Source organism: Pongo pygmaeus, chromosome 20 (genome assembly GCF_028885625.2).
Source record: "Pongo pygmaeus isolate AG05252 chromosome 20, NHGRI_mPonPyg2-v2.0_pri, whole genome shotgun sequence".
NCBI classification, from domain to species: Eukaryota; Metazoa; Chordata; class Mammalia; order Primates; family Hominidae; genus Pongo; species Pongo pygmaeus.
The window spans coordinates 3,445,717-3,459,729 of record NC_072393.2 but is presented as its reverse complement, the minus strand read 5'-3'; the positions used below and the strand labels follow the sequence as shown (position 1 = coordinate 3,459,729).

Below are 14,013 nucleotides of genomic sequence, written 5' to 3'. Positions count from 1 at the left end.
TCACGTCTGTAATCCCAGCACTTTGGGAGGCCGAAGCGGGCAGATGACCTGAGGTCAGGAGTTCAAGACTAGCCTGGCCAATATGGTGAAACCCCCCTCTCTACCAAAAATACAAAAATCAGCCGGACGTGGTGGCTGGGCGCCTGTAATCCCAGCTACTCGGGAGGCTGAGATCACTTGAACCCGGGAGGCGGAGGTTGCAGTGAGCTGAGATGGCGCCATTACACTCCAGCCTGGGCAACAAAGCGAGACTGTCTCAAAAAAAAAAAAAAAAAAAAAAGGACAGGGACAGTTGAGGGTGCTGGAACACTCACCCTCTGCTAGGCGAGGTCATTGTTTTATTTTATTTTATTATTTTTATTTATTTATTTATTATGAGCCAGAGTCTCGCTCTGTCACCCAGTTTGGAGTGCAGTGGCACGATCTCAGCTCACTGCAACCTCCGCCTCCCAAGTTCAAGTGATTCTCCTGCCTCAGTCCCCCTAGTAGCTGGGATTGTAGGTGTGCGCCACCATGCCCAGCTAATTTTTGTATTTTTTAGTAGAGACCAGGTTTCACCATGTTGGCCAGGCTGGTCTTGAACTCCTGACCTCAGAAATCCACCCACCTTAGCCTCCAAAAGAGCTGGGATTACAGGCATGAGCCACCACGCCCGGCCTTTGGTTTGTTTGTTTTTGGAGATGGGGTCTTGCTCTGTCGCCCAGGCTGGAGTGCAATGGCGTGATCTCGGCTCACTGCAACCTCCACCTCCTGGGTTCAAGTGATTCTCCTGCCTCAGCCCCTCAGTAGCTGGGATTATAGGCGCGCACCACCATGCCTGGCTAATTTTTGTATTTTTTAGTAGAGACAGGGTTTCACCATGTTGGTCAGGCTTGTCTGAAACCCCTGACCTCAGGTGATCCACCTGCCTTGGCCTCCCAAAGTGCTGGGATTACAGGCATGAATCACCGCGCCCGGCTGCATTCAATTTTTTAAAATTTAATTTAGAAACATGATTAATTTTTTGTACAGTTGAGATCTCACTGTGTTGCCCAGGCTGGTCTCAAACTCAAGACCAGGAGGTTCAGGCCATCCTTCAGCCTTGGCCTCCCAAAGTGCTAGGATTACAGATGTGAGCCACTGTGTCCAGCCTCTCTCCAGCATTTAAAGCTACCATCTGACATATCAGATATTTTATTTTATTTTATTTTATTATTTTTTGAGACAGAGTCTCTCTCTCTTGCCAAGGCTGGAGTGCAGTGGCACAATCTTGGCTCACTGCAACCTCTGCCTCCTGGGTTCAAGAGATTCTTGTGCCTCAGCCTCCTGATTAGCTGGGATTACAGGCACCTGCCACCATGCCCAGCTAATTTTTTTGTATTTTTAGTAGAGACGGGGGTTTCACCATGTTGGCCAGGATGGTCTTGAACTGCTGACCTCAAGGAATCCTCCTGCCTCAGCCTCCCAAAGTGTTGGGATTACAGGCTTGAGCCCCAGCGCCCAGCTGATATTTCATTTCATCTTGCGTCCTGTTTGTCCCCAGGACTGGAGGAATGTCAGCTCCAGGAGGGTGGGGGCTGTTCCCCTGCTCTGTCCCCATGCCCAGTGTCCAGGGCACAGTGCCTGGCATACAGCGGGTGTTCAGTGATCTTTGGTGAGGAATGAACGGATGTCCAGGTCACAGATGGAAGAGACCCCAGGCACCAGGAGGCGTTGGTAAAAATCCGCTGGAGTGCAATGTCAGAAACACCTACATATCCATCAGATTCCTATCCAGGAATGTTGGCTCAATAAACAGCCATCCTGCCTGCAGTGGCGGGCCCTACAGCAGAGCCAGACACAGCCTCCGCCCAGGAGGAGCCTGACAAACTGAACATGGGGAGAGAAAAGAAAGTGGCAGGAGGGTTTGGACAAGGTAAGAAAGTTTATGTAAGGCCGGGCAAGGTGGCTCATGCCTGTAATCCAGCACTTTGGGAGGCTGAGGCGGGTGGATTGCTTGAGGTCAGGAGTTCGAGACCAGCCTGGACAACACGGTGAAACCCCATCTCTACTAAAGACACAAAAATTAGCCAGGTGTGGTGGCGCACACGTGTAATCCCAGTTACTCGGGAGGCTGAGGCAGAATTGCTTGAACCTGGGAGGCGGAGGTTGCAGTGAGCCGAGATCATGCCACTGCACTCCAGCCTGGACAACAGAGTGAGACTCTGTCTCAAAAAAAAAAAAAAAAAAAAAAAAAAAAAAGGCCAGGTCTGGTGGCTCACCCCTGTAATCCCAGCACTTGGGGAGGCCGAGGAAGGCAGATCACAAGGTCAAGAGATCGAGACCATCCTGGCCAACATGATGAAACCCCATGTCTACTAAAAATACAAAAATTAAATTAGCTGGGTGTGGTGTCACGTGCCTGTAATCCCAGCTACTTGGGAGGCTGAGATAGGAGAATCACTTGAACCTGGGAGACGGAGGTTGCAGGGAGCCAAGATCGGGCCACTGCACTCCAGCCTGGGATAGACAGAGCATGACTCCGTCTCAAAAAAAAAAAAAAAAAAAAAGAGAGAGAGAGGGATTCACCTGCCTCAGTCTCCCAAGTAGCTGGAATTACAGGCATGCACCACCATCCCCAGCTATTTTTGTATTTTTAGTAGAGACCGGGTTTCACTATGTTGGCCAGGCTGGTCTGGAACTCTCGATCTCAAGTGATCTGCCTGCCTCGGCCTCCCAAACTGCTGGAATTACAGGTGTGAGCCACTGTGCCCAGCCCACACAGCTTTTTGAATGTACCAAAACCTACTGAATTGTATACTGAAATTTTTTTTAAATAAAAAACTGCTGCAAAATGGTATTTTCCAGGCCTGCCTGGAAATGAGAAACTCTAAATTTAAGGTGGTGGTACCTATGCCAGGAAAGGGTGAAACTGGGGTGGGGAGTGAGGGGGGTTGGCAGTATCGGGTTGCCTGACTCTCCCATGGTGGCCGTAACAAAGCACCACAAACTGGGTGGGGTGAGGTGGCTCTTGACTGTGATCCCAGCACTTTGGGAGGCTGAGGCGGGAGGATCACTTGAGCCCAGGAGTTTGAGACCAGCCTGAGGAACAAGGTGAGACCCCATCTCTACAAAAAATACAAAATTAGCTGGGTGTGGTGGCACGCACCTGTAGTTCCAGCTACTTGGGACACTGAGGTGGGAAGATTGCTTGAACCCAGGAGGTATAGGCTGCAGTGAGCTGTGATGGCATCTCTGCACTACAGCCTGGGTGACAGAGCGCAAGATCCTGTCTCAACCACAAAGAAACAGCTGGGTGCAGTGGCTTATGCCTGTAATCCTAGCACTTTGAGAGGCTGACCCGGATGGATCGCTTGAACCCGGTAGTTCAGGACCAGTCTGGGCAACATAGTGAGACCCCATCTCACAAATACCAACAAATTGGCTGGGTACAGTGGCTCATCCCTGTAATTCCAGCACTTTGGGAGGCTGAGGTGGGTGGATCACTTGAGGTCGGGAGTTTGAGATCAGCCTGGGCAACATGGTGAAACCCCATCTCTACTCAAAATACAAAAATTAGCCGGGCGTGATGGCGAGTGCCTGTAATCCCAGCTACTCCGGAGGCTGAGGTGGGAGAATCGCTTGAACCTGAGAGGTAGAGGTTGCAGTGACCTGAGATCCAGCCATTGCACTCCAGCCTAGGCAATAGAGCGAGACTCTGTCTCACAAAAAATAAATAAATAAATAAATAATTAGGCAGGAGTGATGGCAGGCACCTGTGGTCCCAGCTACTCACGAGAACCAGGTGGGAGGATCACCTGAGCCCAGGAGGTCGACGCTGCAGTGAGCTATGATTACGACACTGCACTCCAGCCTAGGCAACATAGTGGGAGCCTGTCTCAAAAAAAAAAAGCTGTCGGGCATGGTGGCTCACGCCTGTAATCCCAGCACTTTGGCAGGCTGGGGCGGGTGGATCACCTGAGGTCAGGAGTTCGAGACCATCCTGGCTGACATGGTGAAACCACATCTCTACTAAAATATAAAAAATTAGCCAGACATGGTGGTGGACGCCTGTAATCCCAGCTACTCAGGAGGCTGGGGCAGGAGAATCGCTTGAACCTGGATGGTGGAGGTTGCAGTGAGCCAAGATCGTGCCATTGCACTCCAGCCTGGGTGACATGAGTGAAACTGTCTGAAAAAAAAAAAGAAGAAGAAGAAGAAGAAGAAGCAGTGTGGGATGGGGGTGGACACAATGGCTCACACCTGTAATCCCAGCACTTTGGGAGGCCAAGGCAGGAGGACACTTGAGCCAGGAGTTCAAGATCAGCCTGGGCAACATAGTGAGACCCCCCCCCACCCCTAAAAAATAAAAAATAAACAAAAACAAAGCACCACAAACAGGGAGACATAAAACAACAGAAACTTATCCTCTCACAGCTCCAGAGGCCAAAATTCCACAACGAAGGTGTTGGCAGGGCCCTCGGAGCCCCTGGGTAGAATCCTTCCTGTTGTCCACAGCTTCCGGCTGTGGGTGGCCTTCCTTGATGTTCCTTGGCTTCTAGACACATCACTCCAGTCTCGGCCTCTGTTGTCACTTGGCTGTCTCTTCTCTGTGTCTGTGTCCAAATTTTATCTTCTTATAAGGAGAGCAGTCATGTTGGACTTAGGGCCTATGCTACTCCAGTAATGACTTCATCTTAACTAATTATATCTGCAGTGACCCTATTTCCAAATAAGGTCACATTCAGAGGTTCTGGGGTTCAGATTATTCTCTGAATTTTTTAGGATGTCTTATGTATGCCATTAAACACAGAAGTCCCTGGAAAGCTTTCTCAATAAGCAACACACACACACACACACACACACACACGTACACAAAATAAGCCAAACGCAGAACTGCCAGCAATCTGTATCTCCAAAAGAATGGAAAATGGGCATTCTAACAAAAACACGTACATGAATGTTCATAGCAGCATGACTCACAAGTAAATGGTAGAAATAGCCAAGTGTCCTTTGACAGATAGATGGGTCAATACAGCGGATTAATCCACACTGGACCATGACTCAGCCACCAAAAGGAATGAGGCTCTGACACAGGCCACAGCGTGGATAAATCTGGAGGACAATCACACTCAGTGAGAGAAGCCAGATACAAAAGGACGTATAGGCTGGGCGCAGTGGCTCATACCTGTAATCCCAGTACTTTGGGAGGTGGAGGCGGGCAGATCACCTAGGTCAGGAGTTCGAAACCAGCCTGGCTAACATGGTGAAACTCCATCTCTACTAAAAATACAAAAAATTAGCTGGGTGTGGTGGCACACGCCTGTAGTCCTAGCTACTCAGGAGGCTGAGGCAGGAGAATCGCTTGAGCCAGGGAGGCGGAGGTTGCGGTGAGCCGAGATCGTGCCACTGCACTCCAGCCTGGGTGACGGAGCAAGACTGTCTCAAAAAAAAAAAAAAAAAAAAAGGCCACACAGTGTGTGGTCCCATATCCAGGACACGTCAATCCACAGAGGCAGGAAGGGGATGTGTGGGTGCCAGGAGCTGGGGAGGGGATGAGAGTGACTGTTGATGAGGACAGGACTTCCTTTGGGGGTGATTAGAATGCATTGAGATTAGATAAAGGTGATGATTGCACAAAATCGTGAATGTACTAAATGCCACTGAATTGTGCCTTTTAAAATGGCTAAAATGGCCAGGCATGGTGGCTCACGCCTATAATCCCAGGGCTTTGGGAGGCTGAGGCAGGAGGATTGCTTGAACCCAGGAGTTCAAGCCTGCATTGAGCTATGATTGGGCCACTGCACTCCAGCCTGGGTGGCAGAGTGAGACCGCGTTTCTAATAAATAAACAAAATGGCTACAATGGTAAAGTTTATGTTGCGTATTTTACACAATAAACAAAACCGTGGCCCACCCAAAGTCACTGTGCTACAAAGTGGACTTGAACCCCTGTGCAGACACAAGTTGAAGGATGAACTGAGCAGCCGTGACTGTCCCCTGTGCTTCAAGTCTCCCACGTGTGCTGAGCCCACAATACACAACTTTAGGTGGGGAAGGGATGGAGACACCTGCCCTGCCATTGACTTGCTCTGCGAACCCCAGCAAGTGTGGGCTCCCGTCTCCCTATCTGAGAAACTCTGAGGCTTTGCAAGAGGTAAAGACAGCAGGCCTGGCGCCCCCAGCAGGGATGTCATGGGGGGCCCAGGCTGCACCTTCTGAACCCGCCACACCAACACAAACAACCTTACACATTCACAAGCTTAAAACACAAATTTTACTTGTTTTTATTTAAAAAGTCCGGATCCAGCAGTGAGAAGGGGCCACCTCGACCAGGGTCCCTCGGCTGGAGGAGAGCAGGATGGGTAAAGCCGGCCCCCACCCATCTGGGGTACAGGCATGCGGGGGACACCCCAGGTAAGTCCCCACAAGGCAGCTTCCTGTATGGCCTATGGCACAGCCCCCCGTAGTAATTTGGGGGGTCCTGCCGTGTGCTGGGGGTGGGTTTCGTCTGCCCTGCATCCCGGGGGTGGCCCGGAGAGCCAGTGTAGTGTGTGGCTGTCCTCCGAGGAGGGGCACCCTCGGCTGTGCGATTCTTCTGGGTGTATCGCACAGCGAGTGCGTTTTCTGGGTTCAGGCGGCTGGGGAGATTGAAAGCTAAAGGGATGCTGCAGAAATTTAATTTTAGGGGGGCTGGAGCCCCCAAGGTGCAGGATGGGACCAGGCCCCAAAGGGTGGACCTCCAGCCTCTCATTCACGGAGTGGGGTGGGGCAGGGCCGCGCCCACAGCTTCTCCTCTGCATCGTGGGCCCGCCCACTGCTCACAGGTGCTCGCTGAAACGAGAGAGGAGGGCCCAGGATGAGGCCCTCATCATCTCTGGCTCGCCACCCCGGCCCTGGGGAACCCCAGAGACCATGGCCCATCAGCTGCTCCAACAGATACCAGGGTTGGGGAACAGGCGTTGAACCCATCTAACCGGGCGCTGGGATCCACCCTGAGAAGCTTTAGGGAAGTTCTGGTGCCCCCGAGTGGGTCCCGCCGGCCCGGGGGTCTGGCAGAACATCCATGGCCATCCTAGCACTGGTGCATCAGGGGCGACCGCAGGTAGACCCCTCCGGGAGGTGATCTCTAGTAAGCTGCGGAGTCCCACCCAGCAGCCCTCGCGGACCTGAGGAACCCCAGGGCGGGCACATCCGGGCCCTGAACCCCGGCCCCGCCCCGCCTCGCCCGGCACACACCTGGCGACCTGGGCCAGGATTTCCTTGATGCGGACGATGAGCTTCTCGTGCTGGGCGGGGTCGCGCTCGATGGCTCCGTGAAGCCGGGCCATGTAGAAGTCCAGAGTGCCCAGCGTGGGCGTTTCGCCCGTGCCTGGGGGACAGGCGGGAAGGTCAGGCGAGGGTGCCGGGGAGTCACGGGGCGGGGACTCCAGGGGCAGAGGTAGGGGGTGACTCAGGGCGGGTGGCGCGGGCGCTCAGAGGTCCGGACACGGCCAGCGCAGGAGGGGCGCAGGGTGGGCTAAGGTAAGCCGGGGCAGGAGGATGGCGAGGACGGGGGCAGGGTGGGGACGCGGGGCTAGAGCGGCGGGCGTCCAAGGTCAGCTGAGGACAGTCACGGACGGAGGGAACGGGGTCGAGGAGGTGGAGATGACACCGGGGGGCTGGGGTCGCGTGGGACGTGACTGGGGTGGTGGAGGGGGCTCGGGGTCAGCGGGGCGTGGGGAGGGATGGGTGATGGGGGCGTGGGGAGGTGGGGTCAATGGGAAGGTGGCGTGGCGAGCGGGGAGGCTGGGTCAGTGCTCAGGCTGGTCGGGGGCTGGCGAGGGAGAGGGGCCAGCGAGGGTGGGGCCGGTAGGGAGCGGTGGGGGCACAAAGGGGCTGCGGGAGGAAGCGAGTAAGCGAGGACGCGTCGGGAGAGGTCGTGGCCGGGAGGCGCGGTCGGTGGGGGCGAGGTCAGGGACCGGGCCGAGTAACGGGGCGCGGAGCGGAGCTCGGGGATGGTCTGGGAAAAACCAGACGGAGCTATGAGGTAGGGGTGCGGGGGTCGGGGAGGCGGCGGAGCTGGGGGTGAGGAGGGCGGGGCGATAGGCGGGGCCGGGTGACTGGGGAAGAGGGGACGGGGCGATGGGCGGGGCCGAGTGACTAGGGAGGGGGCAAGGGGGGAGGGGGGAGGCGGGCGCGGCTGGGTGACCGGGGCGGGACTGGGAGATGGGCGTGGCCCGCACCCGGCACCGGCAGTGAGGCGAAGCTGGCGGTGAGCGCCTGGCGCACGGCCTGGAGCTGCTGCTGCAGCGCCAGCGTCCTCCGCTCCTCCAGCGCCAGCTCCTGCTCCAGACGCTCGCGCGCGCTGCTCATGCTCTGCGTGTGCCTCTGCAGTACCGCGTTCTGCTCCTCGAAGGCCACGTTCATCTTCCGCAAGCGCCGAAGCTCCGCCTCGCGCGCTGCGCCGGAGGGAGCGGGGTCAAAGCCTGCGCATCCCCTCTCCCCAACCTCCGGGCTTTTGCCCGGGACGTGCCCCTGCCCAGGTTTCCCTCACTGCGCCCTCTGCCTCCTGCTCCACATCAGCCTCTGGAGCGACAGCGTGCGCCTGGACGCTCATAGGGAACCTCCCGATCCGCCTCCTCCAGTCTTGGGGCCTTCCTGGCCCACGCCCCCCTCCACCACCCAGTTCCACGGAGTTCGAATCAGGACCGCAGTTAACGCTCACCTTTGTTTTGGTCCAAGAACTCTTCAGTGAAGATGGGAACATCGAAGGTGGAGAAGCCATCGCAGTCCCCACCCTAAGACGAAGGGACAAGGTGGCAATTTGCTGGTGGAAGGAGGCAGCCACGCTCTTTCTGGGCGTGCCCCAAGCCTCGGAGGGTCTCCTGGGGTACACCGGTGGCAGTACAATCAACAGCGTCCCCACGGTGCAACGGCACCGCCCCTGCTTGCACACATCTGGGCGAGCACTGGCTCTGACTCAGGGTTCTAGAAGCCCCCAGACCTTTCTCCCCCAGGTGCTGCATTGAGAGGAGGGTCGCTTACCTTGTGTCCGTTCAGGAGAGTGTTCATGAGCCCAGAGCTCGAGTCTTCTGGTGGGGGAGGGGAAGGGCAGGGTCAGCCTCCCAGGCCTCCAGAGACCACGCCCTGCACCCTAGGTCAGCGGTGCTCAGCCGGCTCCAGCTCCCCACCTGAGTGCCCCGCGTCTGGGCATCCCCCATCGCTGTACCGAGTGAGCCCCCTTCACTCCTGTCTGGCTATGTATCTTTCCCTCGCCCAACCCACGGGACTGTGCGCCACGGAGAGAGGTCCTACCTGGGCTGAGGTCGCACCCCACAGAGAAGGACCCCAACTGCTTGCACCGGCCCCTCCCACCTTTCATTTTTCTTTTCTTTTTCTTTTTTTTTTTTTTTTTGGGACGGAGTCTCGCCCTGTCGCTCCGGCTAGAGTGCAGTGGTGCAATCTTGGCTCACTGCAACCTCCACCTCCCGGGTTCAAGCAGTTCTCCTGCCTCAGCCTCCGGAGTAGCTGGGATTACAGGCACCCGCCACCATGCCCAGATAATTTTTGTATTTTTAGTAGGGGGGGGGGGGGTTTCACCATGTTGGCCAGGCTGGTCTGACCTCAGGCGATCCACCCGCCTTGGCCTCCCAAAGTGCTGGGATGACAGGCGTGAGCCACCGCGCCCGACCCCTCCCACCTTTCTTGACCTTCTTCTCCTGGATCTTCTCCGTGCACATCTTATAGGCTTCAGACTGCTGGTACGCCCGCAGCTCCTTCATGTACTGCTGCTTCTCTCTCTCGGCCTCATCCAGGTACCGCTGGGGGGCAGCACCAGAAGGCTTGAAGCAATGGAAGCCTCCAACACCAGGACCCAATCTTTATCACTCAGCTTTCACAGCACCCTCCCCTCTCCTGAACCTTCCATAGCTCCCTATTCCCTCCAGGCAGACAGAACCTGCTCCTCAGCCTGTTGCTCAGGGACCTCCGAGCTCTCACATCACTTCCCATGCCCCGGACTCTTCCCCAACTCCAGCCCTGACAAACCACTCCCAGACGCCAGAGTCATGGGCAGGAACCCAACCTCCAGCGTATGCGGATGCCTGGACTCCCTCCCGCACCAGTTTCTCTCTTTAAAATCTCACAGGGATGCAAAGCAGTGATGGCTTTTGTTACATTTCCGTGATGTTTTTGCAATTTTTAAACTAACATGATATGAAAATCGGGTTTCGCAAAAAATCCAGGCCCCATCCTGACTTCTTAGACATATCTTTGTTGTTCATCCAGTTTTCAATCTGTCTTGCCTCTTGCTAGCCGCGCCCCCAAAAGCTGGTCATGGGCCGGCCACGGTGGCTAACGCCTTTAATATCAGTACTTTGGGAGGCTGAGGTGGGCGGATCATTTGAGGTCAAGAGTTCGAAATCAGCCTGGCCAACATGGCGAAACCCCATTTCTACTAAAAATACAAAAATTAGCAGGGCGTGGTGGCACGCGCCTGTAATCCCAGCTACCTGAGAGGTTGAGACAGGAGAATTGCTTGAAGCCGGGAGGCGGAGGTTGCAGTCAGTCGAGATCACGCCACTGCACTCCAGCCTGGGCAACAGAGCAAAACTCCATCTCACAAAAAAAAAAAGTTGGTCATGGGTGGGCATTTCTCCAGGCAGAAGGAAAAACCCTGCACGTGGAATCCTTTGGGGGTCGGGGCTACTGGGGGGTAGTCCGTGGACCCCGCCGGCCCTGCTCGGCGCCCCGCCCCGCCCACCTGCTTCTCCGTTGGCTGCAGCTTGCTCCACTCGGCGCCCAGCATCTTGGTGATCTCGGGAAAGGGCAGATCCGGGTGGCGCGTGCGGATCTGCTCGCGCCGCTCGTTCAGGAAGCGCACGTAGCCCGTGACCGGTGCCTTGGGCCCATTCGGCAGAATCTTCTTCCGCTTCTTGCCCTTGGGCCAGCCGCGTTTCTTCACCGGCTGCAGAACCGGGCTGCGTCGTTGGGAGGGGGGCCTGGCGTACTGGGGCGGGGCTCAGAGGGGCATGGGCGGGGCCTAATACTGCATGGGCGGGGATGGGGGCGGGGCCTAGCTGGGAGGAAGAACCCGGAAAAGATGGAGGTAGGGCCCGGTCAGCAGTCAGGACACGGTGGGTTAGAGGGATCCCTGGCCAGGGGTGAGGGGATCTGAGGAACTATAGGCCGAGGTTTGAGCACAGGGGTGGTGTTGACTTCGGTTGTGGGCGTGGCCTCTGCCTGGTGGGCGTGCTTTTGCTGGAGAACCGGCCCACAGGACCAAGGGGAGGGTGCCGCCCCCAAGGAGTGGAAGTGGGCGGGACCTTATAGTGGGCAGAGCTGGCATTGTGTGGTGGGCGGGGCCTGGACTTAGAGTGGCAGAGGACCTGTCAGGGGCGTGGCAGCTAGCACGGGGCGGGGTCTCAGCTTCCGGAGGAAAATCTGGGCTGTGGGCGGAGCCACAAGCAATTCAAATCCAGCCTGGGGCGGGGCTTTAAGGCTGGGGCGGGAGCCCGGGGCCTCCCCCAGCTCAGCGCAGGGACTCACCTCCTCCTCGTGGGACCCCTTCTCGCCGGCGCGTGGACCCTCGCCGCGCTCTTGCTTGACAGTCACCACGAAGCCCCCATGCTGGCCCGGAGCCTTGCCGCCCGCCGGCCTGGAGCCAAGGATACCGCGGTCAGCCCCGTCCCTAGAACCTCCCCTCCCACAAAAGCCCACCCCAGGGCGTTTTGACCCCCGACGGCGGGGCTGCAGCGAGAGTGCACGAGCCCGAGGAGGCAGGGTCTGATGGGGTCAGTATCCGGGGAAGGTGGGACAAGCGGGGCTCCTGGGAGGGACTGGAGGCCGAGGTGGGGGGTGCAGAATTGGGTGGAGGGAGAAGCCCCCTGACCCAGGTTGCGGAGTCAAGACTCCGGCGGGGGAGTAGTAGGTCAGGGGTTCAGGAGCTAGGGCTGCAGCCGGGAAGGTAGCGAGAGCGTGGGGAGGGGATCAGTGCACTCACGCGGCGGCCGCGCCGGGCTGCTTGGGGCCGTGGGACATGGCCGCTCCGGGCCGGACCTGGAACATGGACGCGGGCGGAGGTGAGTAGCGCCCGGGCTGCCCGATGGCAGACCGCGAACTGTGGTACCCCGCGATGGAGAGCCCCGGGATGCCGGGCCCGGAGCGCTGGGGGGGCCGGATCCGGGGGCGGGGAAGTCCTAGAGGGCGGGCGCCCCAAGAATCCTTTGTTGGGCGATTGCCCCCCCGGGAGGCCTGGGCCGGTTCCCCCCGGGCCAGGAAAGACCCCGGCCCGGCCCTGGGACCCTCGCACCCCCGCCCCCTCGCAGGGCCCGGAGTTCCACGGCTGTTTTCACCTCCAAAGAAACTTTCCCGGACCTCCCGACTGCGCGACGCTCCAACCAACCGCCCGCAGCCCGCCCCCGCCGGCCGCCCCGCCCCTCCCCGCCCCCGGCATGCTAATGAAGGCCTCGGCGAACGGTCCCATTGGGTGAGGCCTTTCCCCCGGGCGTGCCCATGCAGATACCGATCGGCGCGCCGGCCGGCGATTGGCTGGGGAGGCTGCTGAGCCGCGTGGGAGGTTGGTAAGGAAGGCGGCGGGCGGTGCGTCAAGTTCGGCTGCGCTCGGCCGCGCTCGGGACCAATCGGGAGCGCGTGGCGGACTTGCCGGGCGGAGCCTCTTAAAGGGCCAGTAGGAGAGGCGCGGACTGCTCCTTCCTCTCTGAAGGCAAGACTCCCAGCCGCTGCCGGATGGGGCGACCGGCGGATCCGGGTCGGGCCCCGCCCCGGTTGCCATGGGGACGGAGGCGGGTTGCTATCGTTAAGGTCCTGCGAGGCAGCCCCCGGCCCTAGGACAAGGTGGGACCTGTTCTTAACATCCTGCAAAACCTAGCGGAGAAGTTTCCTATTTATTTACTCAGTTTAGAGCCCCCGACGTCCGGATCCGAGGGCTTCTGGCCATAGGGGCTGCTCTCTCTCTGGGGTCTCGGCTTTCCCTCCTGTGCAATGGGGACATCGCACGATATCCAGGACAGAGAGACTGGGATGCTGCGAAGCTGAGAACTGGGTGTGGGTCAGGCAGGGGGTGGGGTTGGGAGCTGGGCTGGAAGTATTTGGGGAAAGATGGTGGTGAAGGGAGATTGCAAGGACTTCGTGAGGATGGGTCAGGAGGCTCCTCTCTGGTGGATCAGGGACCTCCCAGCAGCAGTCTAGGCTTCTGGCCCAAGTTGGGGCTGCTCACTTCCTCTTTTGTTTTTGAGACGGAGTCTCACTCTGTCGCCCAGGCTGGAGTGCAGTGGCTGGATCTCGGCTCATTGCAACCTCTGCCTCCCGAGTTTAAGCAATTCTCTGCCTCAGCCTCCCGAGTAGCTGGGATCACACGCGCCTGCCACCACGCCCGGCTAATTTTTGTGTTTTTAGTAGAGATGGGGTTTCACCATCTTGGCCAGGCTGGTCTTGAACTCCTGACCTCGTGATCAACCCGCCTCGGCCTCCCAAAGTGGTGGGATTACAGACGTGAGTCCCCACGCCCGGCCCACTTCCTCTTCCTCAAGTCCGCTCAAATGTCACCTGCTCAGCCAGGCCTTCTCTGATTTTTTTTTTGTCTCCGTAAGTCGGCTTCCTCCCTGTGGCCTGCCTGTTTGGTTCACAGCAGTGCCCATGGTGGATGCTCAATACACATTCATTGAATCCTTCAAATGTCTAGGAGGCAGATGCAGCTGCTTTGGAAAACAGACTGGCATTTCCTCAAAGGGTTAAATAAATGTGGAATCACCATGCAATTCATCAGTTCACTCCTGGGAGTATACTCCAGACAACTGAAAACAGGTGTTCAAACAAAAGCGTGTACACAAGCGTCAGTAGCAGCGTGATTCATAATAGCCAAAAAGTGAAAACAACTCAAATGTCCGCTAATGATGCATGGATCAATGATGTGATATATCCTTACAACAGAATATTATCAGCCATAGTCTGGGTGTAGTTGCTCATGCCTGTAATCCCAGCACTTTGGAAGGCAGGCGGATCACTTGAGGTCAGGAGTTCGAGACCAGCCTGGCCAACATGGTGAAACCCCAGT

General features: G+C 57.4%; 1 protein-coding gene across 2 annotated transcripts; it reads right to left on the bottom strand.

The window, feature by feature from the left end:
• Positions 1 to 6,220: 6,220 nt before the first annotated feature.
• HMG20B (high mobility group 20B) lies at positions 6,221 to 12,371 on the bottom strand. 2 transcript variants are annotated; one of them, XM_054462054.2, is made up of 10 exons: positions 12,293 to 12,371; positions 11,941 to 11,996; positions 11,487 to 11,595; positions 10,702 to 10,905; positions 9,640 to 9,760; positions 8,985 to 9,031; positions 8,665 to 8,737; positions 8,183 to 8,398; positions 7,197 to 7,329; positions 6,221 to 6,791 (listed from the first exon to the last, which is right to left on the bottom strand). In XM_054462054.2, exons 2-10 carry the CDS (start codon positions 11,976 to 11,978, stop codon positions 6,779 to 6,781), a joined length of 954 nt encoding a protein of 317 aa, XP_054318029.1. In that variant the 5' UTR covers positions 11,979 to 11,996; positions 12,293 to 12,371; the 3' UTR covers positions 6,221 to 6,778. The 2 variants fall into 2 exon arrangements, with proteins under 2 accessions (XP_054318029.1, XP_054318028.1); XM_054462053.2 differs by having other exon boundaries at positions 11,941 to 12,136; positions 12,293 to 12,370.
• Between the last annotated feature and the right edge of the window lie 1,642 nt (positions 12,372 to 14,013).